The sequence below is a fragment of the Pangasianodon hypophthalmus genome, chromosome 22, assembly GCF_027358585.1.
Source record: "Pangasianodon hypophthalmus isolate fPanHyp1 chromosome 22, fPanHyp1.pri, whole genome shotgun sequence".
Classification (NCBI taxonomy): Eukaryota; Metazoa; Chordata; class Actinopteri; order Siluriformes; family Pangasiidae; genus Pangasianodon; species Pangasianodon hypophthalmus.
In genome coordinates this window covers 10469271-10495224 of record NC_069731.1, presented here as the reverse complement: position 1 = coordinate 10495224, position 25954 = coordinate 10469271, and the positions used below count along the sequence as shown (strand labels likewise).

The 25954-nt window shown below is 37.0% G+C and overlaps 1 protein-coding gene across 3 annotated transcripts in view; it reads right to left on the bottom strand.

Annotated features, from left to right (window-relative positions):
* Positions 1–25954, bottom strand: part of LOC113541200 (dnaJ homolog subfamily C member 13) — a 154212-nt gene that overhangs the window by 93353 nt on the left and 34905 nt on the right. For all 3 annotated transcript variants that reach the window (XM_026938046.3, XM_034298136.2, XM_026938043.3), the window contains exons 3-7: positions 18161–18236; positions 15082–15231; positions 9065–9106; positions 8387–8587; positions 7355–7561 (exon numbers count right to left, since the gene is read on the bottom strand). In XM_026938046.3, the coding sequence (XP_026793847.3) occupies positions 7355–7561; positions 8387–8587; positions 9065–9106; positions 15082–15231; positions 18161–18236 (676 nt within the window). The remainder of the gene's footprint in view (positions 1–7354; positions 7562–8386; positions 8588–9064; positions 9107–15081; positions 15232–18160; positions 18237–25954) is intronic.

Sequence of the window (25954 nt, the reverse complement as noted above, 5' to 3'; positions counted from 1 at the left end):
GCCCATTACGAGCAAACCATTTGGAATACCAACATTCTTTTGATAAATTTTGTCCAGCTTGGTCTGAATATGATGTATGCCAAATTTCGTTTGACTGGACATAATTTGTAGGAGGAGTAGCAAAAAACTGTTTTTGACAAAATCCAAGATGATCGACAGGAAGTACACTTGAATTTCACGATGATGTGAGCCAAATTTGGGGAAGATTGGACAAAGTTTGGAGGAGTTGCAATAATGGCAGTTAGATTTAAGCATTTTTTGGGCATGTTATAGATACTTTTGAGCAGTAGGAGGCACTGGCATGACATTTGTTGCATAGCCTCAGGTCATGGTCCTAAAGATGCCTACCAAGTTTTGTGTCAGTGCACAAAGTCATTGCTGAGATAGAGCCTCCTGTCCTGATGACGGCTTCACTGTCATTTGTTGGCCCATTATGGACAAATCATTTAGAATATTCAAAATTATTCTGATGACTTTTGTGAGGTTTACTCTGAAGATGATGTCTACCAAATTTGGTGATGATTGGACAAAATTTGTAGGAGTAGTGAAACAGTTTTTAACAAAATCCAAGATGGTCAACAGGAAGTATGCTTGAATTTCAGATGTTTGTGTGTGTTCATTTCAGCATACTCCAAGGAATTACAGGAAAAATGAACTGTGAATTTAACACAAATTCTTCAAATGATATAAGGAAAAATATGAAAGTTGTTACAGTTCTTGACCACAAGGTGGTGGAGTCACAAAACTTCTTGGGTACATTCAGGGCATGGTCCTGAAGATAGTTCAAGTTTCATGATGCTACGTAAATGCATTGCTGACAGCATTTGTGCTGGCAAGTGCTACAAAGAGAATGTGAGGGTGTACCCTCACATTCTATTTTTTGCATTTGTAAGTGCATTTCAGGAGAACGGGTTTTGAATATCAAAATTCCTTTTATAACTTTTGTTCAGACAATCCTGAAATTTGAGCCAAATTTGGTGAAGATTGGACAACATTAGGAGGAGGAGCAGCAAAAATGGCAGTTAGATGTAAGCATTTTTTAGCATGTTGTTGTAACTTTTGACCAGTAGGTGGCACTTGTTGCATAGCCTCAGGTCATGGTCCTGAAAATGCCTACCAAGGTTTGTGTCAGTGCGCAAAGTCTTTACTGAGATATAGCCTGACTTCCTGTTTGGCGGCATCGCCGTCAGCTTCATTGGCCCATTACAGAGTTCGGAGTAATCAAAATTCTTTTGATAACTTTGGTGAGGCTTACTCTGCAGTTGACGTGTGCCAAATTTGATGATGATTGGACAAAATTTGTGGGAGGAGTAGCAAAAAAACAGTTTTTGACAAAATCCAGGATGGCAGAAAATCTAATTAGGGAGAAATGTACATCATAGGGCTTTTAAACTTTGAACACATGGTTCAAAAGCTATGACCATAAACATACTTCCAAATTGGCCCAAAATCTCACCCAAAGGTGGTGCTAGACCACTGGCAGCATTTGACCCAAATTTGGTCAGAATGTTCCTTATACCCTCCCCAATCAGTGTGTTTTTACCAGATAGTTCTATGGGCTGACAGACACCTGTAGACACCCTAGCCAGAAGAAGAAGAAGAAGAACAATGTGAAAAATGTTGTGTTACCGCACAGGTAACACACAGTGGATGAGTTGCACAATCTGATAGCGGTGGGCATGAAGGACCGTGTACTAGGCTTTGCTGCATCATGACTAGATCAGTCTGGAGCTAAAACTGCTCTGCTGCATGACTAGGGATGAGAGACATTGATCATGATGAGCAGCAGTTTAGCATCTTGTCCTACAAAACCGATTTCAGTGAGTCCAGCTTGGTCCCACTGACCTGTCCAGCTTTCCTTATCAGTTTGTTTAGTCTGCTGGAATCTCCTGCTTTGATGGCACAAGCTCAACGTACAGCCTGCGTAAAAGATGGTGCCCACCACAACTGACTAGTCGAATGTGTACCATCCTGTTGAATACAGTGAAGTACCACTTCCATGTCCTCCCCAAGGATAGACACAGGGATCAGCAGGGACTTGGATCTTCTAAAGTACACCACCGCCTCCTTTATTTTGGCCACGCTGCACTGCAAAAACTGGCATCTTACCAAGTGAAAATATCTTGAATATAGTCAAATCTATAGAGTATTTATTATTATTTTAAGATTATTAAACCTATTTCAAGACATTTCTACTCATTTTAAGCTTTTACATTTTCTTGTTCTACTGGCAGATAATTTTGCTTCTTTCTAGAAATACATGCTTAAAATGAGCAAAATTATCTGCCAATAGAACAAAACTATTATGGTAATTATTATGGGATTATGGTAATCTAATAATGGGAAATACTAGATAAATCTGACTACATTCTGATATTTTCACTTGCTAAGATGTCACTTTTTGCATTGTGAGCTGTCAACAAAGCTGTCAATCACAGCTCAGTACTCCAACTCCTGCACTTCACTACAGCAGAGTACAGCTCCACTACAGCAGACTCCACTACACCAGTGTCATCAGACAATTTCTGCAGAAGGCAGGTGCTGGAGTTAAAATCTGAGGTGTACACTATGAACAAGAAAGGAGACTGAACTGTTCCTTGTGGAGCTCCCGTGTCGCTCACCACCTTGTCCGACACACAGTTCCTCAAACGCACAAACTGGGGTTTAGCTGTCAGTTTGTCTGTAATCCAGGAGGTTGTGGTGGTGTCTGCCTGCATCGCCTTCAACTTTTCAGCAAGGAAGAAGAGTTGCATGGTGTTAAAAGGCACTGGAAAAGTCATATGAAGAATATGACCCTCAAAGTATTGCCAAGTTTGTCCAACTGGTTAAAAATCACCAGTTAGTATTGATATTCAAACTGCATAAAAAAAAAATTACCTGTATTCTATAAATTATGGACAAATTTTTTTTTAAGAATTTACATACATAACGTGTATACTGCAACAAGACAACAATCCCAAACACAATGCAAAAATCAACAGACAAAAATTTTAGCAAAGAAAAATCACAAAATCACAGCGTTATTAAAGCAAAGGTTTGGGTACATTGGCGTGCATGTTTCTGCACAGCTTTAACGTACATATGCAAATCATCCAGCAGTTTTAAAAAACAAAACAAAAAAAAAACCAAGTGAAACGTGTTTGCTCAAGTCAGCATGATAGCCGCAACCTGCGAATGCAGATACTGAGCAGATACTAAAATTGTGAAATCACATGCAATATGCCATTGTCCTATCATGCCCCCTAACTATCGCCAATTGACGACAGCATCATACATGGATTGGGAGGGGGAGTGGCCAGACATACAAGTCGGTTGTAGCTGCTAGTCACTAGCATTTTGTTTTTTAATTAATTACCCATTAACAAGGTCAGGAACACTTGCAAAACTGAAGTCAGTAGTGTAAATAAACCTAACATTTTATTAGTCAAGTGGCTTTATTGTCATTTCAACCATATACAGCTAGTTAGTACACAGTGAAATGAAAACATTCCTCCAGGACCAAGGTGAATAAAACAAAACACAGAACTACAGGAGACATTACATATATTTACATAAAGTGCACAGTGCAAACATGTGCAGATGGCACAAGAAAGTACAAAAACTATAAGAACAACACAATGGGTTGTTACAGTGCAGAGCCAACTAGCACGCAGTTCTAATAAAAAAGTGAATCGTATGACAGTAGTGCAAAAGATGTGGTTATGTCTAAGCTCATTATAAAATTTAAATTATATAACCTATGCATGATTGTGCTCTGCATCAGAAATACTTATTGAATTTTTATATAGCAAAGTAGCCCTGATAAACAACACATTGTTTCATTTTCTTAATTTGAGCCCCCTTTCATGTTTTGCAAGTGAAGACATTCATGGCTTTATCTGTTAAGCAGCACGGACAAGTGAAGCATCAGAGCAATAAGTTTTGTTGCTCTGTTCCAAAGTCAGACAGCATAACCTATAGGATACAAAATAGGCAAAAACGAAACGAAAGCTTCAGATGCCACATTTTCTGTCAGACACTGAAATCGTCCAACTTGGTAATGATCACGATAGCCAGCCCCAATACTATAGTCAATCATCCTAAGCCTAACAGATACCCACTTCCGAAGCCACTACTAATATTTGTGAAAATCCTCACTGCTACTGCTGAGGATGGTCCCACATGGACAGTCTAAAGATACACGTGATTACGGTAGATGATACCACTTAGACACCATGAAGATGGCTTTGGACGGCAACTGATACGAACAGTTTTGATACAAAGGCTTAGGACTACAACTGCTATGATAGCTTTAGGACTGCAATTGCATGAACAGTTTTGCACTCAGGTCTCCATCAGTGAAAAAATGATAACTTCAACAAAATAGACTTCATGTTAAACCTATAATGAATTTCCTGGTTACACAGTTGCACTTTTTGACCATGTAGTACACAGTTACAGAAAGGAATTGTTTATAATTGCACTATCCAGTACAATTATACACAAGTCTGGTTGAGTCAGGTTCCTCTCAAGGTTTCTTCCACATTTGATCTCAGTGAGTTTTTCCTTGCCACCGTTGCATCTGGCTTGCTCATTAGGGATAAATTTATAAATTTTAAATTTATATCCTGAATTTATTTCTTTCTGCAAAGCTCCTTTAATGCAGTGTCCATTGTTAGAAACACTATACAAATAAAATTTACTTGAGAAGTTGCAAAGGCACACAAATACCTATGCAAAATCCCTGTGCACAAACAAAAATGTTTACAGGAACATTTCATACAGAACCTGTCAACAGCATTGGATGTCATTTCTCTTGGCATGACCAATCCCATTCCCTTTGACAAGATCCAACGGACTGCATTATTGTAGTACAAGATTCCAAAACTTATAAGACAAACAACCCCAAATGGACTTCTGAATTTTCAGTGACCCCAAGCCTTGAACAACCCACATTTCTTTCAAATTCCAGATTTATAATATACGATTACTGTAACATCTGAGCATTTTATTAGGTTAGTAACTAAGTGTGTCACTAACGTAAGTGACTAAAAACCAAAGGAATATTCCTTGCACTGACTTACCAGTCTAGTGGGAAGTGTTGTATTGTTATTCAATCTAATTTCAATTCAAATTTATTTATATAGTGCTTTTACAGCGTCACAGAAATCCAGATATAGATTTAAGTGTATCCCTAATGAGGAAGCCAGAGGTGAGAGTGGCAAGGAAAAACTCCCTGAGATGACATGAAGAAGAAACCTTGAGAAACCAGACTCAAAAGGGAACCCATCCTCATCTGGGTGACACCGGTGAGCGATTATAAATCATCACTATTCTATAATGTATAATCTGTATACTATAGAGTCAGGCAGTATGTTGAAAGGAATTTTAGTATCAGAGTAATTTCTTATTTCATTAAGAGTTTTAACTTTAATTGCATAGGATCAAAGTGAAGTTATCAAATGTTCAATGATTGGGACTTGCACGTGAACTGTTTTTAGCAAGTGCAAGTTTTTTAAGGTGTCCATGTGGTACTATCCACAGCAATCTCATGGTGATCTTTAGGCAATCCATGCAGGGCCATCCTTAGCAGCAGCGAGTGAATTTTCAGGTGAAGGAGGCTCGAAACAGAAGTAGCTATTTAAGCAATATAGCACAAACAAGAATGCGGTTACACTGAATATTGGCACGTCTGTGTTGTCCATAGGCACAAGCCCCCAGGGCGAGTGTCTGCCATGTACACTGCCATGTACACTGATGATATTGCTAACACCACTGTACTAACCGTAACTAGGAAGTGGAATTACACAGACGAGTGGAGTGATACAAACAGTGAGACGTCCCAGTGCGGTTATAGAAAATATAAGCACTCTGTGATACAGAGGAGCCTGGTTTATACTTGACTATGATTTTGTGTCTTGACTGAGCGATTGCGATTGAGCGGCACAGTTCACGTACTGGCTGTGTATCTTATTTACATCGGGAGGACTTTAAAGCGAGATTCACAAGATGGCGCATCAGATCCAAAACATTCCTGTCTGTCAGGTTTCCAAGATGAACTGTAAAATGTTTAGTGATTTTTTGCACAGCAACATTAAACACACTGATGAGCTCTGTCTCTCTTAAAATTTTCCACTGTTATGATTGTTGTCATGAGCTGTGTCTCAAATCGAAAACTCTAACCATACATTCAAAAGTATTTACTAATCTAGAAAATCCAGAAGAGTTGTACACAAAACAGACCTTTAGGTAAGTTCTAAAGCAACTTTAGAAGTTATTAAACACTAACTGTAATAGAAAAAAGGTTAGTGTTAGTACTCAATAACAGTCTAGAATAGTACATAAATACTTGAGACACAACTCTTTGGCAGAGGTAGATGGACAGGGAAATTTGTCCATTTTGTCCATTACTGCTGATTTATGCTAGTGCAGCATGGCAGGATAGTAAAAAGGCTAAAATAACATAGTCTGAATAGTATCCTATTCATTAAAATGTGGCTTGTCTGAGTGTGTCAAAATATTTCAAAATATTAGTAAACAAAATTTGATATCTAGTCTTCAATATTTCTAATATTAATTTGCAAAATAAATGAATGAAACAAAAGAGTAGACTAAGAGTTTATCTTGCGACACCATTTGTAAATCAAGTGACCCACCTGGGGTTGCGACATTTAGTTTGAGAACAGCTGTAAATCACCAGCAGAAAATTAATTCACTTAAATTAATACCAAGGGGCTCCATTCCATGTCCCTGCAGCTGCTGCAGCTTAATAACTCTACACTATACTGATCAAGATCAAAATCTCTGCTTCAGAAAATGTTTCTTTTGTTGATTCATTTCCCCGTGGCACCAGGAAATGAGCAGTGACATGCAAATGCACTTCTGCTATAAACAACTGGTAGTAAGCTTTATTACTTACATGTGCACTTTTTTTAAATAAATCCCATTTAACTGAGCGTATGAGACAAAACAATATAAATTATTTTTATGAATAGAAATATTGCTTCTTTTAATAAATAAGGGCAGTGAGCTGAATATCATCAGTGTAGGACATCTGACACAGTCAAGGCAGGTACAAACAGAAAGAGGACAAATATTACAACAAGAGGACACAAAAGCTGTTCAGAAAATTTAAAAAAGAGGCTAGAGTCTATAAATGAATTCAGAAAAGAACATTATTTGAGTTAAGTTTCCTCCTTGTGGAAAAATAACAAAATTTAAATGGGATATTGGTTAAAATACATTTTTACATCTTCTTTACTTTGTTTTAAAAATACACACACTTATACCTCCCTGTTTAAAAATACAAAGTTTAAGTAAGTGTGCGTGCGCGTGCGCGCGTGTGTGTGTGTGTGTGTGTGTGTGTGTGTCTCACCGCATGTCGTGGTGAGATCTTTTGCACTACAAACTCAGCAAGGGACGTTATGCTCTCGTCTGAACCATACTTGCCGAGCCTCTCACTGACAAAGCCTTCAAAGCTTAAAGGCTCCTTTCTCAGGCGCAACATTATCCCAATAAAGTTCCCAGCATGCTCAATAGCACTGCGGATGATCTCATCACGGTGCTCTGATGCAAAGAGGTGCTAAAGAAAACAGAAAAGGAGATTAATTTTTATTCACCAAATATACAAATTACACAGGAACCTGACTTGAAAAAATCAACAATACAACATTTAACATGCAACCTATTCAAGACACATTCAAGATGCAGCCTAGGGCTAGTTGATAGGCTAAATATGGCTAGCATGTGCAAAGCATGTATTATTTGTACTAATGCACTGTATGTATATATATATATATATATATATATATATATATATATATATATATATATATATATTTCTCAGTGCTTATTTCAAGAATATTAATTTGTACTAGTTGACCAGTAATGAAAAAATAATAATTGATTAGTAGTCACGCAATAGTCTTTGAAGAACCTCAGTATTTCTGTGCTACTTTATTAGTGCTGTTAACTCCTATAAACAATTTAAATATAGTCTCAGGCACACCTCTACACTTCCTACAAAGTAATATGAAAGTAATAACGTTCCATTAAAGAAAATAATTTACCCAGCATAGTCTAACAAAGGATATTTAATCTGCTTACTTCACCTGCTTGCTGTTTTCTCCACTATCCTGACAAGTCAACATCCCCACAGCAGCCACTAGTGATTGTATTAGTGGACTAGTCTATGCAACCCCTAGTGGGAATGTGTTTCCAAAGTGCATTTTTTCAGCAGATTAGCATTATTTGTGATTTATCACTTTTACCATAGGCAGATTTGAATCAGCAAATATTTATTAAAACTAAGAAAGATGGACAAAAAACTGAAAGAATACATTCTTATTTAGTTAAAGGTTTAAGGAATGGGCAGGTTGAGCAGAGTGATACATACAAACACACTTACCAGTCTGCTGAAGCCTCCATAGATGATGCAGAAACCCCCTTGGTAGTCTGAAACTTCTGCAAAACCTTCGATGCAACGATAATCATAGGAACAGAGAACCCGGTTGGTGTGGAGGTCGATCTGGTCAATGCCCCCTGGCGTGACCTCTAACCCCACCATCTTCCGTGTGTCACTCCAATGATGCTTGTAGCAGTTATAACGCTGATAAGGCAACATTCCAAAATAAAATATCAAAACATCTCACAATCTAATCTGAATCTAACAATCAGTAAACACAGGTCTGATCAGTGATGTTTGGGTAACTAAAATCTTAATTTACATTTAGCTAGAAGACAATGTTTCCTCTGACAAATGTTTATATAGTTTAACGATATATTTAGTATTGATGAAAACCTGCAAAAACAGAAATTAAGCAGTGTATTATTTTGCCCTTACCTAAACTTGGTATTTATCTGTGTAAACACACACTGAATCTTTCCTATGAGCCTCCTATGAATTGCCAAATTTTACTCACATCACAAGGTCATAAGCCATGCCAGAGGAATATCACCTTTCATCCATCCATCCACCCACCCATCCATCCACCCAATCAACCCACAAATCAGGATTTGTCTATGTAAAAGTTGAACTGAAATGAAACATTTGTTTACTTGTGTACAGAAAGTTGACAATACTCACTCTTCCAGTTATCTTTCCCTCAGCAAAATCTGTTCTAAACCTCTACAGAATAGAAAAAGGCAAGTATAAGAAAACATTCCAAACTTACACCATATGCGTGTGGTGGCCTCAGAAAACCTTAAATGGTCAAATTTTCACATTTTCTACTACATAAAATTTCAAAAACTACAGGTTTTCCTGATCTGAAATATGTTTCCATTTTGGACATAAAATCTAAAATATAAGCCAACAACAGGAAATGACTTCTCACTTTGATTAGTAAACAGTCTCTGCCTCATTACCTGAGAATACACAAGCCTCATCGTTGTCTCTTCACTCCACTTCACTGATCTCTGTTCACGTTAACATCAGTGTGGAAAAACCACTGCTCTCTTGGCTAAATTTCTAGTTATTAATGTCTTTTTATTTAAGTTATTTAAACATTTGTCCATTGTGTTGTAGAATCTGACAGAATAGGTTATCTCTGTTAAATGAAAACGCAGACTTCATTGGGACAAATTACCACATAGAAGTGCAGGATACCCTCTGCCTGGAATTTTTAAGTCTAAGCAATGATTTGTTATCAAAATATATGACTTCATATGACTTTTGTCATGGGTTTGGTCTGGACAGTTGAGGCTATTTTGCCCAAACTTTTTAACCCCGAACAAACTGGGCTCCTAAGAATGCGATACAGTTCTGATAATGTACGTAGATTGCTAAATATTATAGATTCCATCAGAAAAGATTTAGTCCCTGCCTTCATTGTCACAGGGGGGTGACAGAACTGAATGGGCATTTTTGTTTGCCCTTCTTGAAAACTTTCATTTGGGAACAAATTTTATTCATTTAGATAAATTATTATATGCGGGCCCTTATGCTGCAATCACTATTAATGGTTTAGTCTCTGAAAATTTTTAGATAGACAGGGATGTCCGCTTTCACCCCTGCTCTATTCCCTGCCAAGCCATATTTGGTATTGATGTGGGAGGGGTAGCTCATTGTATGCAGATGATGTTTTGTTATACATGACCTACCCAGAAGTCTATCTAGCCATAATGAAATGTATCTTACAATATAGTAATCTCTCTGGCTACAAGATACATTTTTCATCATTAGCCTTGCCTCTGAATGTAGCTCTTAATGCATTGTGGATGATTACTTTTCCTTTTCAATTCGCAGAAGACAGTTTCAGATACATAGGTATCACCTCTGATCTTAATAAGCTCATCAATAAAAATGATCTTCATTTAGTGGCCAATATAAAACATGAACTTGAAACATGGGAACTCCTCCATATCTCTCTTTTGAGTAGGGTAAATGTAATAAAAATTAATATCCTTCCTCACTTACTGTATTTACTCTAGTTATCGACTTATCATCTACCCTCCTCCTTCTTTAAGGACTTCTTAAGGACTTGAATCCTGTCAAATTTTGTGTGGAATAATAAGAGGTCAAGACTTAAGATTTCTAAATTAATGAGACCAAAGGAAAAAGGGGGTGCCTATGTGTCCAACATAGTTATACTACTGGTCATCTCAAGTCAAGCATATGATTAGCTGGTGTTCAAATAGGACAGACTCTCTCCAAAGAGTCTGAGACATGCTCCCCCATTCCTTTTAAATGCTTGCTTAAATGAAGCTAAGTTCTAAGAAATTTGTTGTATATAATATCATGGTGTGGGTAGATGTTAAGAAATACTTTAAGATCCCAGAGAGTCTCTCTATGTTTTCCCCTTTGACTCACAACCCATTTCAGTTTCAGTATATCATCAGAATTTCAGGCTAGACTAAGAGAGGGATTGGAATCTGACTGGTGTTTCTTGCTGCCCAGGTGTTCTCTTTTAGCTTGATTGTTTAAACAATTAATAACAAGTGTTATTTACTTTAAGACTATCTGTTCTTATAATTTTGCTCACCTACAAATTGGGTGATCTACCACCAAAGGCACCATGTTCTAAGCTGTTTAACACATCTAGATGTAAATATCATGAAATAAAAGCTGATATTCTCATCCACTGTCACATATTCACTTTTGAAATGTAAAATTGAAAAATGACATTCTACATGCAAAGATTTTCACCAATCTGAATGAAGTCGCTCCGATTTTAGATTCCAGATAAACTGTTAATATGTATCATAAAACGGGCAATCTTCATTTATATGCATGTTACGTGTAATCTGATTATGCTTGTGCTGGGAGTGCGGAATAGTGTCGATGTTACCATGACAACGAGGAGCACAGCTCAGCGCATGCAGCTTTTTAAATCACGCTGTTTGTGTTGTTAAAGAATTTTAAATTATTTCAGTCTCAGCAAAATAACTCATCAACGCGTGATTTTTAAATGGAAAGAGCTTGTGACCACAATAAAGTTGCTCAACATTTCATATTTGCCTGTCATTCAGGAACACGGATGCGCTAGTTGTTGAAAATAACAAATACACACATTATCCATTGGGATAATACCTTTACACATCATCTAATTTTACCAATATTAAAAGCCTCTGTCTAGGAAAAACTGTGCAAGATATAAATGTTTTATTTTCCATGTGCATGCTCTATAGCTGTGCTGAATATCTGGCAAATTACTTTATTTAGATCAATTTGTGGACCTCATTTGCCTTAAAATGTTAGTCTGATGCCAAATTAACCTCAGCTATTTTTAACAGATTAAAATCTCTAACATGAACTGGGCATCTTTACCCAAACACACATGCATAAAACACACGCTCATTCCGATAATGAAAGTAATCGGACACAGTAATCAGAGAAAGGTTTACAAGGCTGTTATTCTTCTTCCAAACAGATCATTAAAAGAACATTAAGCCACCTCGTTCAATCTGAGAAATTTCATTTGGACTGGTCTTGATCTGTTTACTCTGTTCCAACATAAAGGTTCTTTATTCTGATTGAGCTCTCAGTCAGATTATTAACAGATTAGGTTGCATGTAAACAGCTAATATCAGAATGTCACTTTGGATTTGTGTTATTCATTAGTAATTTCTAAATTCTCAGATATGATTGTATCAACCAAAATTTTTGTAAAGGCCATTTATTTTTGAATATTTTTAAAACATTTTCCATTGTACTAAAACTGAAATCAAGTCAATAAAGAAATCAATTCAAACAAATCAGTGCTTTTGTTGACTTTAATAATACTTGGTTACCTATTTGACTATGCATTGTATTTTTTAAATAAACAATATAATTTTTATATTAACAAAATATCTGGTTTACTAAGCATGTGCACAGTTGAACGGTAGTTGAATGGTATTAGAATGTAATTAGATTTTAGTCTAAGTCAGTAAGTAAGCATTTCTGTAGCCATAACTCAGGCTTACAGTGCATTGCAAAAGTATTCATACCCACTGAACCTTTCCACATTTTCTCAAGTTACAACCACAAACAAAAATGCATTTTATTGGGATTTTATGTGATAGACCAACACAAAGTGGCACATAATTGTGAAGTGGAAGGAAAATGATATATGGTGTCCAAAATTTTTTACAAATAAATATTTGAAAAGTGTGGCGTGCATTTGTATTCAGCCCCCCTGAGTCAATACTTTGTAGAACCACCTTTCGCTGCAATTACAGCTGCAAGTCTTTTGGGGTATGTCTCTACCAGCTTTGCGCATCTGAAGAGTGAAATTCTGCCCATTCTTCTTTGCAAAATAGCTCAAGCTCAGTCAGATTGGGGAAGCTGGTCAGAGTTGATGGGAAGATGGATGGAGCCAAATACAGGGCAATCTTAGATGAAAACCTGTTAGAGTATGCAAAAGACTTGAGACTGGGGCGGAGGTTCACCTTCCAGCAGGACAACGACCCTAAACATACAGCCAGAGCTACAATGGAATGGTTTAGATCAAAGCATATTCATGTGTTAGAATGGCTCATTCAAAGTCTAGACCTAAATCCAATTTAGAATCTGTGGCGAGACTTTTGCTGTTCACAGACGCTCTCCATCACCCTGAACACACCATCCCCACCGTGAAACATGGTGGTGGCAGCATCATGTTGTGGGAATGCTTTTCTTCAACAGGGACAGGGAAGTCACAGTGGGGATGGTGTGTTCAGGGTGATGTGCAGTGTTAGGTGTTAGGTTTCCGCCACACAATGCGTTTTGCATTTAGGCCAAAAAGTTCAATTTTGGTCTCATCTGACCAGAGCACCTTTTTCCACATGTTTGCTGTGTCCCCCACATGGCTTGTCGCAAACTGAAAACGGGACTTCTTATGGCTTTCTTTCAACAATGGCTTTCTTCTTGCCACTCTTCCATAAAGGCCAGATTTGTGGAGTGCACGACTAATAGTTGTCCTGTGGACAGATTCTCTCACCTGAGCTGTGGATCTCTGCAGCTCCTCCAGAGTTACCATTGACCTCTTGGCTGCTTCTCTGATTAATGCCCTCCTTGCCCAGCCTGTCAGTTTAGGTGGACGGCCATGTCTTGGTAGGTTTGCAGTTGTGCCATACTCTTTCCATTTTCGGATGATGGATTGTACAGTGCTCTGTGAGATGTTCAAGGCTTGGGATATTGTGTTATAACCTAACCCTGCTTTAAACTTCTCCACAACTTTATCCCTGACCTGTCTGGTGTGTTCCTTGGTCTTCATGATGCTGTTTTTCACTAAAGTTCTCTAACAAACCTCTGAGGGCTTCACAGAACAGCTGTATCTATACTGAGATTAAATAACACACAGATGGACTCTATTTACTAATTAGGTGACTTCTGAAGGCAATTGGTTCCACTGGATTTTAGTTAGGGGTATCAGAGTAAAGGGGGCTGAATACAAATGGACGTCACACTTTTCAGATATTTATTTGTAAAAATAAATTTTGGACACCATTTATCATTTTCCTTCCAATTATGTGCCACTTTGTGTTGGTCTATCACATAAAATCACAATAAAATACATTTTTGTTTGTGGTTGTAACTTGACAAAATGTGGAAAAGTTCAGTGGGTATGAATACTTTTGCAAGGCACTGCAAGTCAATGTATGACATAGGATTTGTTGACAATAACCTTACAAAAAATGTAACATCATTTTGGTAAGATATTTTTATGTTTTCTTAAAGTAGAGATGTCAAAGTATATTACTGGCAGAAAAATTCACTTTTGGTGAAAATCTGATTTGTCTACCAGAATCGATCCACACTAACAGGTTTTCCCGGACCACCACACATTAGTTGAGTCACTGACACATGGACACACACATACATACACACACACACACACACACACACACACACACACACATACAGAGCTGTCACAGATCTTAAAGAAGTAGAGACTGTTACTGTAGCAAAATGGGGACCAACTCCATTTTAATAGTCTTGATTCTGGAAGAAACGCTGGGTGACCAGGTATCCAGATACTTCTAGATATATACAGTACTGTGCAAAAGTCTTAGGCGCCATATTTTTAGTACAAACTTTGTTATAGATTTTTATTTTATGACTTCTACATTATCAAGTGAGTACAAACACATTTTTGATTTCCAGACATTAGTTTTCTAGCACAAAATTAAATGTTACAGAAAAATGTTTGTATGTCAGTAAAGAAAGCAGCATATTATGCAAGAGACCACTTTTCAGGCAAAAAACATAATGAAGGATGCTGGGTTTTGCTGCAAAAATAAGAAGCAAGTGCAACAGTCAAAGCCTCCAGAAGAACTGTGGCTGGTTCTGCAAGATGCTCAGTAAAACTTCCCAGCTAATTTCCTTATAAAACTGTACAAATTGTACCTGAGACTACTAATTTTTTTAAGCAATATTTACCAAATATTGACTTTGTTTCATTTATTACTGTTTACTGCTCTTTATAGTACTTTGTGTAATGTAGAACATTTAATTTCATTATTTTTGAGGGCATCTTTACTCTATGGCATTTCTTTGCATGTGCCTAAGACCTTTGCACAGTAATGTATGTTGTGTATAATCCATAACATTTACTTTCAGACTAATGACTCATAGTTATTTAAATTGTACTCCATTTACTTTCCTTCTTATATCTTGCCTCTTCCCCCTGTTTTGCTCACCAGCGCCTCTGTCAGCAGCTCTGTGCGATGTTCAGTGGAAAACTTGAGTGTCTCAGACTTCTTCCCACTACCCTTCCGGAAGGTAAGGTTAAATTCGGTGCCCTGTCCTTTTCCAACTGGTGAGATACCACATATATCCCCATAAGGCCACTGTAGAGGGAGTCACACAGTAAGGACATGTACAGTAAATACCATAGGCATGTACAATATGAAAAAATGTGACACCAGTTACATTGCAGTGGAAATTCGTTTATTGTTGTTTATTATAACGGGAGCGATCTATTTGTAACTAGCGCTGCTTTGCACTCCTCACTCGCAATGTAGATGCAGTGATAAACAGTGGTAATGCAAGTAAGATCTGTAATGTCAAATTAAAATGGTACGATCAAAGTAAACATACAGTCAAGTCCGGAAGTATTTCGACAATGACAGAGTTTGTGTGATTTTGCCTTTATTCACCACCACAATGGATTTGAAATAAAACAATCAAGATTTGAAGTGTAGACTTTCAGCTTTATTTTAAGAGGTTCCACAAAAATATGGCATTTACCATTTAGGAATTACAGCCATTTTCAACAAAGTACCTCCATTTTTAGGGGCTCAAAGGTATTTGGACAAAGTGACATAATTCTAAATAGAACCATAATTTTAATACCTGGATGAAAATCCTTTGCAGTCAATGACTGCCTGAACCCTGGAGATGCTTTGCCAGGCCTCCACTGCAGCCACCTTCAGTTGCTGTATGTTTGCGGGTGTTTCTGTCTTCAGTCTTGTCTTCAGTAAGTGAAAAGCATGCTCTATTGGGTTAAGATCAGGCGACTGACTTGGCTATTGAAGAATATTCCATTTCTTTGCCTTCAAAAAGACTTTTAGTTGCTTTCGCAGTATGTTTAGGGTCATTATCCACCTGCGCTGTGAAGTGGCGTCCTATCAGTTTTGTTGCATTTGGCTGAATGTGAGCAGAGAGTATAGCCCTATACACCTCAGAATTCATCTTGCTACATCTGTCAGCAGTCACATCATCAATAAACACCAGTGAGCCCGTTCCATTGGCAGCCATACATGCCCATGCCATAACACTGCCTCCACCATGTTTCACACGTGATGTAGTATACTTTGGATCATGAGCTGTTCCTTTCTTTCACCATAATTTTCTCTTCCCATCATTCTGGTACAAGTTAATCTTGGTTTCATCAGTCCAAAGAATCTTATTCCAGAACATGGGAGGCTTTTTTAGATGTTTTCTGGCAAAGTCTAATCTGGCTTTCCTGTTCTTGAATGTTACCTGTGGTTTGCATCTTGTTGTAAACCCTAGGGTATTTACATTCATGAAGGCATCTCTTGATTGTTGATTTTGATAATGATACGCCTACCTTCTCCCGAGTATTCTTGACTTTTGTTGATGTTGTGAAGGGGTTTTTCTTCGCCAAGGAAAGGATTCTGTGATCATCCACTTTAGTTGTCTTCCGTGGTCTTCCAGGCCTTTCGATGTTGTTGAGCTCACCAGTGCTTGCTTTCTTTAGGAATGTACCCAACTTTTGATTTGGCCACACCTAAGGTTTTTGCTATCTCTCTTATAGATTTATGTTGTTTTTTCAGCCTCCTTCACTTGCACTGAGATCTCCTTAGACTTCATATTGATGGCTCCAGTCGAACAGCTGCCAAATGCCAACTCAATAGCTGATATCAACTCCAGACCTTTTATCTGCTTCATTTGTCTTCAAGTAACAAGGGAATGGACCGCACCTGGTCAATTAACTTCTTCAGTCAATTGTCAAAATACCTTTGAGCCCCTGAAAATGGAAGTACTTTGTTGAAAATGTCTGTAATTCCTAAATGGTAAATGCCATATTTTTGTGGAACCTCTTAAAATAAAGCTGAAAGCCTACACTTCGATCATATCTTGATGGTTTGATTTCAAATCCATTGTGGTGGTATATAAAGGCAAAATCACACAAACTCTGTCATTGTCCAAATACTTCCGGACCGGACTGTAAGTAAAACAATATGCCTAAAGGCAGTGAGTAACAGAAACCTTAAGAAGCAGTGAAAGTGAGTTTTTTATTATTAATTTAGGACTGTAGCTTGATTATCAGTGCTTTTTCGTGCATGCACAAACAATAATGCATAACATAATAACAATGCATACTTACACACATTAAAAAAATCAGATTAATCGAAGAAAAAAATCTGCCAATTAATCGATTATAAAAATAATCGTTAGTTGCAGCCCTAATTAATGCACATGATTAGCTTATTATTTTGAAGTAAATTATGTCAGTTGCTGGCCTAGTTAATTGGGCTTCTGGGCAGTGGCAACTGGTGGTGATATTAGATGAAAGTTCTAATGTCTAATATCAAATATCTATCAAAAGCTCAAAAACAAACGTACGGTTGAGCACTGCATTAAATCATGAGGTATCATTGATGGTATAATAGAAATATTAGTTTCTTCTGAATAGCAAACAAAGTAAACAGAAAAGCTGTAACTCTTTCACACAAACCAACAAAACATTAAACTTTCAGTTCTGTTGACTGTTCTTTTGTAATATATATACTAAGATTGGACAGCATGTGCTCATTCTTTCAACTTTTATTTACTCCTCCAAAGGCCTTTTGAGGAAAAAGAATGATGCTGGAAGTAAGCCTCCATTTTACATGCTCATTATACCCGCGACCGAGTGCGTAACCTGACAGCTGAGGATCTGTTACTGAAGTTACTGAAGCAGGCTGAAAAATATTGGTCCCAATGCGCAACAAATTTAGTGGGTGTCTCATACTATTCTGTGTGTTTTTCTTATGACTGCTGGTGGTGCTGTTGTGCTCGGCTACTCAAAAGCCCAAAATAATCCAACATTTGTTAACCACAAATAATTTGATGGAACCCAAATGTGAAATCTGACATTGATTTTTTTTTTATCTTTAAAAACCCTGCTAGTACCATTTCTACCAGCCAGCCCTTCCTCTGGTTATAATATTAGATTTGGCAGCACACTGGAGCTTTCACTTGCACGAATGAATTTACCATTTGTCCACCTCTGCTGGATATAGCTCCCTCTACAGTGACTGGTACTCATACCTGGTTTGTAACTTCTAATGTCGTAGGGTTGTATGTTGTCAAGCCGTGTGTCCCAATAGAGAAAACTCGCTTGTACCTGGAAAGAGGAACCATCATGGTTAGAGTGCGCTACTTGTTCTATTATGCTCCAATAGGGGAGTGCAGTGGGTAGCATTTGCAACTCACAGCCCAAGGGTCCTGGGTATGATCTTGACCTTGGGTTATCTGGCTATTTTAAAGAGTGCGTGTGTAGCCTGTGACAAAGCCTCCAATATGTCCTATCAATATGAGTGGTGTTAGGGGTAACAATATATCATGAGATAGGAATAGGATGCCCGAATTTAGCATAGCCAATCCTCCCACAGTGGACAGTGGGAGAAAACCAGAGAACCTAAAGGAAAGCCACATGAGCATGTGAAACTCTAAGAAGAAAATAACCCAAGCTCAGGATCAAACCCAGGAACCTGGTGCTGTGAGGTGCCAATGCTACCCAATGCACCATTGTGAATCCCCTATTAGAGCATAATAGTTAATAATTTGAAATGAGCATTTTATAGTAGATTAAACATGTCTTTGCTCAAATCAATTGACTGATATTTTAAATTTAAGGCCAAAATATGGTAACCTTCTACAGTAAAATTAATACATTTTTTTCAGCATAGTGTAGCTCATGGAAAACTGATGTGAGTGGGTTTAATCATATACTAATTTGAATTGTCCATTTTATTAGGAATTAAAATAGCCTCCTGGCTCCACTGTATTGACAGATCTTGAATGGCAATTACTACAAAATTCTACAGAAAATTTTATTTATTTTTATTCTGAGCATAGAGTAGGTCACTGTGAACTAATCTGCATGGGGTTTACCAAGTTGAAATGTCCCTTTTATAATGCATCAAAATAGTCTACTGGTTCAATTATATTGACAAATCCAGAGACTTTGAAGAGCAATTACTTTAAAATTCTACAAAAAAATTAATTAATCTTTATTCTGAACATAGTGTAGCTTACTGTGAACTAATCTGCACAGGGTTGACCATTTAACAAGTTGAAATGTCCCTTTCATAATGCATTAAAATAGCCTCCTGGTTCAATTATACTGACAGATCCAGTGTATTTGAAGAGCAATTAATTTAAAATCCCACAGTAAAATGAATTCACTTCTATTGTGAGCATAGAGTTGCTCACTGTGAACTGATCTGAGTGAGTTTGAGATTTCTCCATTTTACTTCAGCAGTAAGTTGAAGTAAAATAATATTTGGGTGACAGAGATTTTCTCTGTGAAATGAACCATTAACACTTTTTTAAAACTTTTTTGTTTTTAGTAACTTTATTTGACTTAATTCTTTATAGCATCTCTTTAAATGTGCCCATTTTTTTAAATGTAAGAGCATAAACATAAAAACATTTAGCCTGTATACTCAAATACTTGTGTGTTCATTTTGTTACTTATTTATTTAAAATTATCAAATAAAATTATTTTTATAACATCAGTTTTCAATAAAATTATTTTGTACAAAATTAAGTTGCTTTGGTTGTGTAGGAGCTTGCGGACGCCTGCTTTCTACTTTCGGTGATATCACCGCTAAGCGTCTAAAAGCAGCGCCCATACAATTTATGTGCGGCTAGATTAAATGTGGTTTCAGGACTGTGCCTTGCTTAATCACAGTCCAGATTTTGTAGGAAGTGAATGGGGCATTTTACTTGCCCTAGTGCCAAACAAACATTCATAACTTGAAAACTATATTTCAAAATTATTAGATGTTTGAGGTTTTAGAAAAGGGGAGTAGCTCAATGGTTAAAGATTGAATGGAGTTTCTAGGTGAAAGTATATGGATTTTAGATAAAAAAAGGTTTTGGTGAAAGAGTGAAATCAGACAATTTACTCTCAAAGCTAGAGTGGCGATGACATCCCCCACTCTACCTTTCCCTCATATAAAAGAATAGAGGAAGAAACAAAGATCGATATAAAGATAAGGATGAGTGCAATCTGTCTGCAATTTGATGCAGTTTGATCTGTCTGCAGTTTGATGGGTCCTGGTGTACCCAGGTTTGATCATGTCAATTTTGGTGACTGTAGCTTGAGAACTGAATGGATTGGAGCAGTTAGAAAAACCTGTTCAAGTGAATGGGGAAAAAGGGATGAAAAAAGAGAGGAAAAAAAAAAGAAGAGATCCTTCAGAAAAGTGCAAGCACACCTCGTGGAAGGAAGTCGGATAAAGTTTGGTGGATGTAGCTTAAAAGCCCTCGGAGGAGATAAAGTCCAAAATTTGACTTAGATAGATAGTGTGTTGCGACACACAGCTTCAACGTTGGTTGGGCAGCTTCAAATTTAAAGTTTTTAATAGCCTACTGGTTTTTAAAGTTTGAACACACGGTTCAAAAAATTATGATCATAATCTTTTGCCCAAATTTGACCTGATAGTGGTGCTAGAGCTTTGGCAGCACTTCGCCCAATTTTGGTCAGAATGTTCCTTAGACCCTCCCCAATCAGTGCGCCAAATTTCACATCTTTTTTACCAGACAGTTCTATGGACTGCCATAGACACCCTAGCCAGAAGAAGAACAAAAAGAAGAAGAAGAAAAAGAAGAAGAAGAAGAAGAAAAGGTCGAATAACAATAGGGTGCCTACGCACCTTCGGTGCTTTGCCCCCTAATAATAATAAAATCAGAGAGCAATTAGTGTGTTGCTTCCACCACACACTAAATAATAATAAAATTGGAGAACAATACACACTAAATAATTATAAAATCTGAGAGCAATTAGTGTGTTGCGACCTCAGCACACGAAATAATAAAATCAGAGAACAATTAGTGTTTTGCTTCTGCAACACACTAGATAATAAGTTGATACGAAGAACAGAATGTTGCCTTTGTCAAGCCAACATAATAAAAATAACTAGGAAGTGAAGTTTGAGAGCAAACTTTTTGCTGGCTTGACAAACCCGCTTAAAAGACTAAAAGCTTTAAAAAGGTTAAAAGGCTAAAAAGTAAAATAGTTGATGAAGAAAGAATTAATTGTTGAAGTAAGGTTTATTTAAAAAAAAATTAAAATGTAACAAAAATACATAACATATATACTGAAGATCTTCATAGTGATGAGTATGTTTGTAAATAATTTTATATGGGTTGATGGACAGATGAAAAAGTGAAAAAGTTAAATTGCATTAAAATGATACATCTGTAGTTCTGTACAGGAGTATATGTGAGAGCTAATGATGAAAGTGTAGTAGTAATTTGCAGGCATAGTGGTATTTATACATGTGCATGAATAGACAGAGGATTACTTTTGAAGATAAATGCCTATCTGTGTCAAAGTGCTGGCCTGCACACCTGCACCATGTGCGTGTGTGCACAAGACTGCCCTTTGTGACTCTCCAGAATGCTTAACTGACAAGTAGTCCTTTTTCGTACTTTTAATGGGTGTCTATGACAAGTTCGAACAGCAGACTGGATTTTCTCACTCTAAACAAATGGTTAGAACTCAGGGAATATTCACCAAATCACTTAACCTAACTAGGTTAACTTAACCTAGGTGATTTTCTACATATCCATCTAATTTATCATGTGTTATAGCCGTTTGATTAAATTAAGTCCCACTTGACTGATTGGTAGCCGGTAAAAATTCTATACAACTGTCCGAAGTTTTTAATAATTATTGATGGATGGACTCTTCTGAGTAACTTGACACCACAGTTTGGAAAATCTAACAATCCTAAAAATAGTTTGCAAAAGAGGGGTTCGCATATAAAACAAATTATAAAAAAGTAGGGATGGGCTATATGTTCCAAAAAAGAATTCTTTTATATTCTTGTTTATAAGTGAAAAAAAAATTAATAGCACCCCCCCACTGGCCAATTTGAGTGGCGATGCAGCATTTTTTGTGGGTCACTAGAGGGACACATTATTCAACTTTTGTAACGATTGCACGTTTTTAACCCTATCAAGTGTCAACTGTAAGCTGATTGGCTGATGGCGTCCACGTTTATTCTAAGGTCATCATTAACAATACACCTACAAATTGGGATAAAAAAGCAGGATACCAAGTTCAGGTCCATCGGACTGACTTTCCTGAGAAAAAGTTTTCTGAAGTTAGCACCACCCTCTATTGATCACTATGCAAACAAACTTGGCAGACCTTCTCAGGACTTTGTCCTGAAGGGGCCTATCATGTTTCATTCAAGTGTATACACATGCACTGCGTGAGTGCGGTGACAATTAAGGCTACTGGCCATGCTTCAATGGGTTGTAATCCAAAATCAGCTAATTGCTGATATTAATAGCAGTACAAGAAATTTAACCATGAAATAAATCTAACAGAATATTTGAGACGGTCAAATTTCAGTTTGGGACGGTTCTTAAAAAAGTTTCTCTGGAGCCCTGAAAAGATCTGACATGATTTCAACCTGCAATTTTAACAGGGGTGTGTAGACTTTTTTTATATCAACTATATATTAATATATGTCAGTCAGTTGGCTACTTTTCTCCCCTTTTGTATACACCTCTGTTTATAACCTGCTGTTTTCCTTGGCTGACCTGTTCAATGTATGGTTGTTAGTACACCAGTGGTTTCTTTTATTTTAATTATATTCCAAAATGTTGTATTGGCTATCCCCAATGCTTCTGCAATGGCTCTGATTGATGTTACCTCTTTTCTCAGCTTCAACATGGCTTGCTTTTCTCACATAGACTGCTTTCTGGTCATGTTGGTTTATCCTTTTTAACAACAAACCAAACCAAGAGTAGACATGCAGAGCTATTAGTTGTTTAAACAATCAATCTAACAGGGCACACTGGGGCAACAAGAATCACCTGTCAGTCAAATGTTTCAATATTTTTTGATCACTTGAAAAAATGGGAGGGTTCAAACAAAAGGTGCCAGGTTCTAAATTGTTTAACACATCTACATGTAAATATCAGGAAATGAAAGCTGAAATTCTGATTTATCGTCTCATATTCATCTTTTGATCTCAAACCCAAATGTCTTCAGTGTATAGCATAAACAAAATAATTGACCTTGCCGTTCCAGTATTGGGGACTGTATAACAAATACCAGATTTTAAAACAAAAATGGACATCACATTTAGCAAAGCTCAGTATTTTCTTAATCATATTTCACAGGGTATTTATTTCTGTGTTTTGTGAGAGTGTGCAGTGCTTGTGAGAGATGTGTGTGTGGCCCTTTGTGACATCACAGAACTCTCAAATTACATATAATATTTCGTTGTGTACTTTTAATGGGTGTCTATTACAAACACTCAAAATTTAAACTTAAATAATTTAAAAACTACAAACATTCTCAAAACCAAGTCGATAAATATTTGGACAGGGACAATTTTTGCAATTTTGCCTTCTGTACACCACAATGGATTTGAAATGAAGCAATCAAGATGTGAATGAAGCATAGAATTTCAGCTTGAATTCAAGGGGTTTAACAGAAATATTGCATTATCCATTTAGGAATCACAGCAATTTTTTTTTTTTTTAACAGAACCCCTCCATTTTCACAGGTGCAAAAGTAATGGGACAATTGACTGATAAGCGGTTTCATGGCCAGGTGTGGCCTGTTTCCTCATTATTACAAGGAGATAAAAAGTCTGGAGTTGATTCCAAGCGTTGAATTTGCATTTGGTAGCTGTTCATGGGAACTCTCAATATGCAGTCCAAAGAGGTGTTGATGCAAGTGAAGGAGAACATCATTAGGCTGAAACAAAAAAAGACCTACCAGAGAGATAGCAGAAACTTTAGAAGTGGCCAAATTTGGTACAGTCTTAAAAAGAACTAAAGTGGATGATCACAGAATTCTTTCCTTGTTGAAGAAAAACCCCTTCACATCTAGCCAAGTCAAGAACCCTCTGGAGGAGGTAGGCATTTCATTGTCAAAGTCTACAATCAAGAGTCGCCTTCTCGAATGTAAATACAGATGGTTTACCTCAAGATGCAAATCAATAAGACTCAAGAACAGAGAAGCCAGATTAGACTTTGCTTAAAAAAAAAAAAAAAAAAAAAAAAAAAGCCTGACTAGTTCTGATGCTTGTACCAGAATGATAGGCAGAGAAGAGTATGGAGAATGGAAGGGCTCATGATCCAAAGCATACCACCTCATCTGTCAAACATGTGGAGGAAGTGTTATGGCATTGGCATGTATGGCTGCAAATGGAAGTAGAAGTAGCAGGATGAATTCTGACGTGTACAGAGCTATACTTTCTGCTCAGATTCAGTCAAATGCTGCAAAACTGATAGAGCATCACAGTACAGATGGATAATGACCCAAAATGATTGTTAGTTTGTCCAATTACTTTTGAGCCTGTGAAAATGTAAAAAAAAGAAAAAGAAAAAAAAAAAAAAAAAAAAAAAAAAAAAAAGTCTGTAATTCCTAAATGGTTAATGCAATATTTTTGTTAAACCCCTTGAATTAAAGCTGAAAGTCTACACTTCAATCACATCTTGCTGAAAGTCTACATCTTCAATCACATTTCAAATCCATTGTGATGGTGTACAAAATTACAAAAACTGTGTCACTGTCCAAATACAGACCTGACTGTATATACATCTCATGACCAAGAGCTTTGAAACACAGTTTGAACACCACATTAAGCAGTTCTCTAATAAGAAGAATAGGAACAGTAGTAGTAGTAGAAGAAGAAGAAGAAGAAAGAACTATTAGAAAAAACAGTGCTTTTCAAGCACTGTAGTAAAATAAACTACCCAGGCAAAAGAATTACTTGTCAACGACAAGTTTTCACTGACAAAAATGAAACGATAACTAAATATCAAATTAAGTGATGATGATGAAAACTATAATTACAATATATTGATATTTTCGTTAACTAATAAAAACGAGACGAAAATGTGAGTGAGGGACGTTTTTGGAAAAGATCCAATCAGAATTAATCTTGGTGCGTGGTGCGGTAAGACGCACACACACATTTGAAAAGTAAAGTACTGATCCAACTGGCAACACGTGATGCGAGTACACGATATCATCTTGCATACATTGGGTATCTGTCTGACTTAAACTATAATGAAATGGCAACAGCTGGTAGAAGATAGATGGGTCAATTTCACGTTTCATGTCAAAACAAACAAGACCTTGTGTAAACCGTGTGGAGCGGAAATCGCTGGTAAAAACACAACAAATCTAAAGCGACATCTGCAAGGGAATCATCCTGAAATTCATTCAAGGTAAGCACGACATTTTTGCTAATGCTATTTTGTCAGCTTATCTGAGTCGGTGTGCTTTTGCATAACTGAAACAGTATAGCCTCTCACTGACCTGTACTAACTAGAGAAGTGACTCCATTAGATCGTACATTAAAAGTGATTGACCTGCTAAAGATAATAAATGGTATTTGTTGCTGTCCTCAAATTGAATCGGTTATGTAACAAAATGAAGAGTGCACGTTTGAAAAAAATGTTCATTTTTATTTAATGTAAGACAGTGATGTTAGGTTAGTATTTGTTGCTGTCCTCAAATTGAATCGGTTATGTAACAAAATGAAGAGTGCACGTTTGAAAAAAATGTTCATTTTTATTTAATGTAAGACAGTGATGTTAGGTTTGTGAACGAATCTGCCTTTCCAAGTTTTAGGTAGGCCTAAACGATCTCGTTCACTTAATGCATTGACTCATATTTATCGTTCACTAATTTACCTCTTTGGCATGACAGTACAGCGCCGTACGTGCACAGGCGCAGCTCTGTCAGTTCGTGGCACGTTCATGAATGAAATGAGCGAATCAGTCATCAAAATGTTAATCAATCTTGTTTAACAAGGCAATACAAAGATCATTGAACGCAGCCCCACATTTACCATA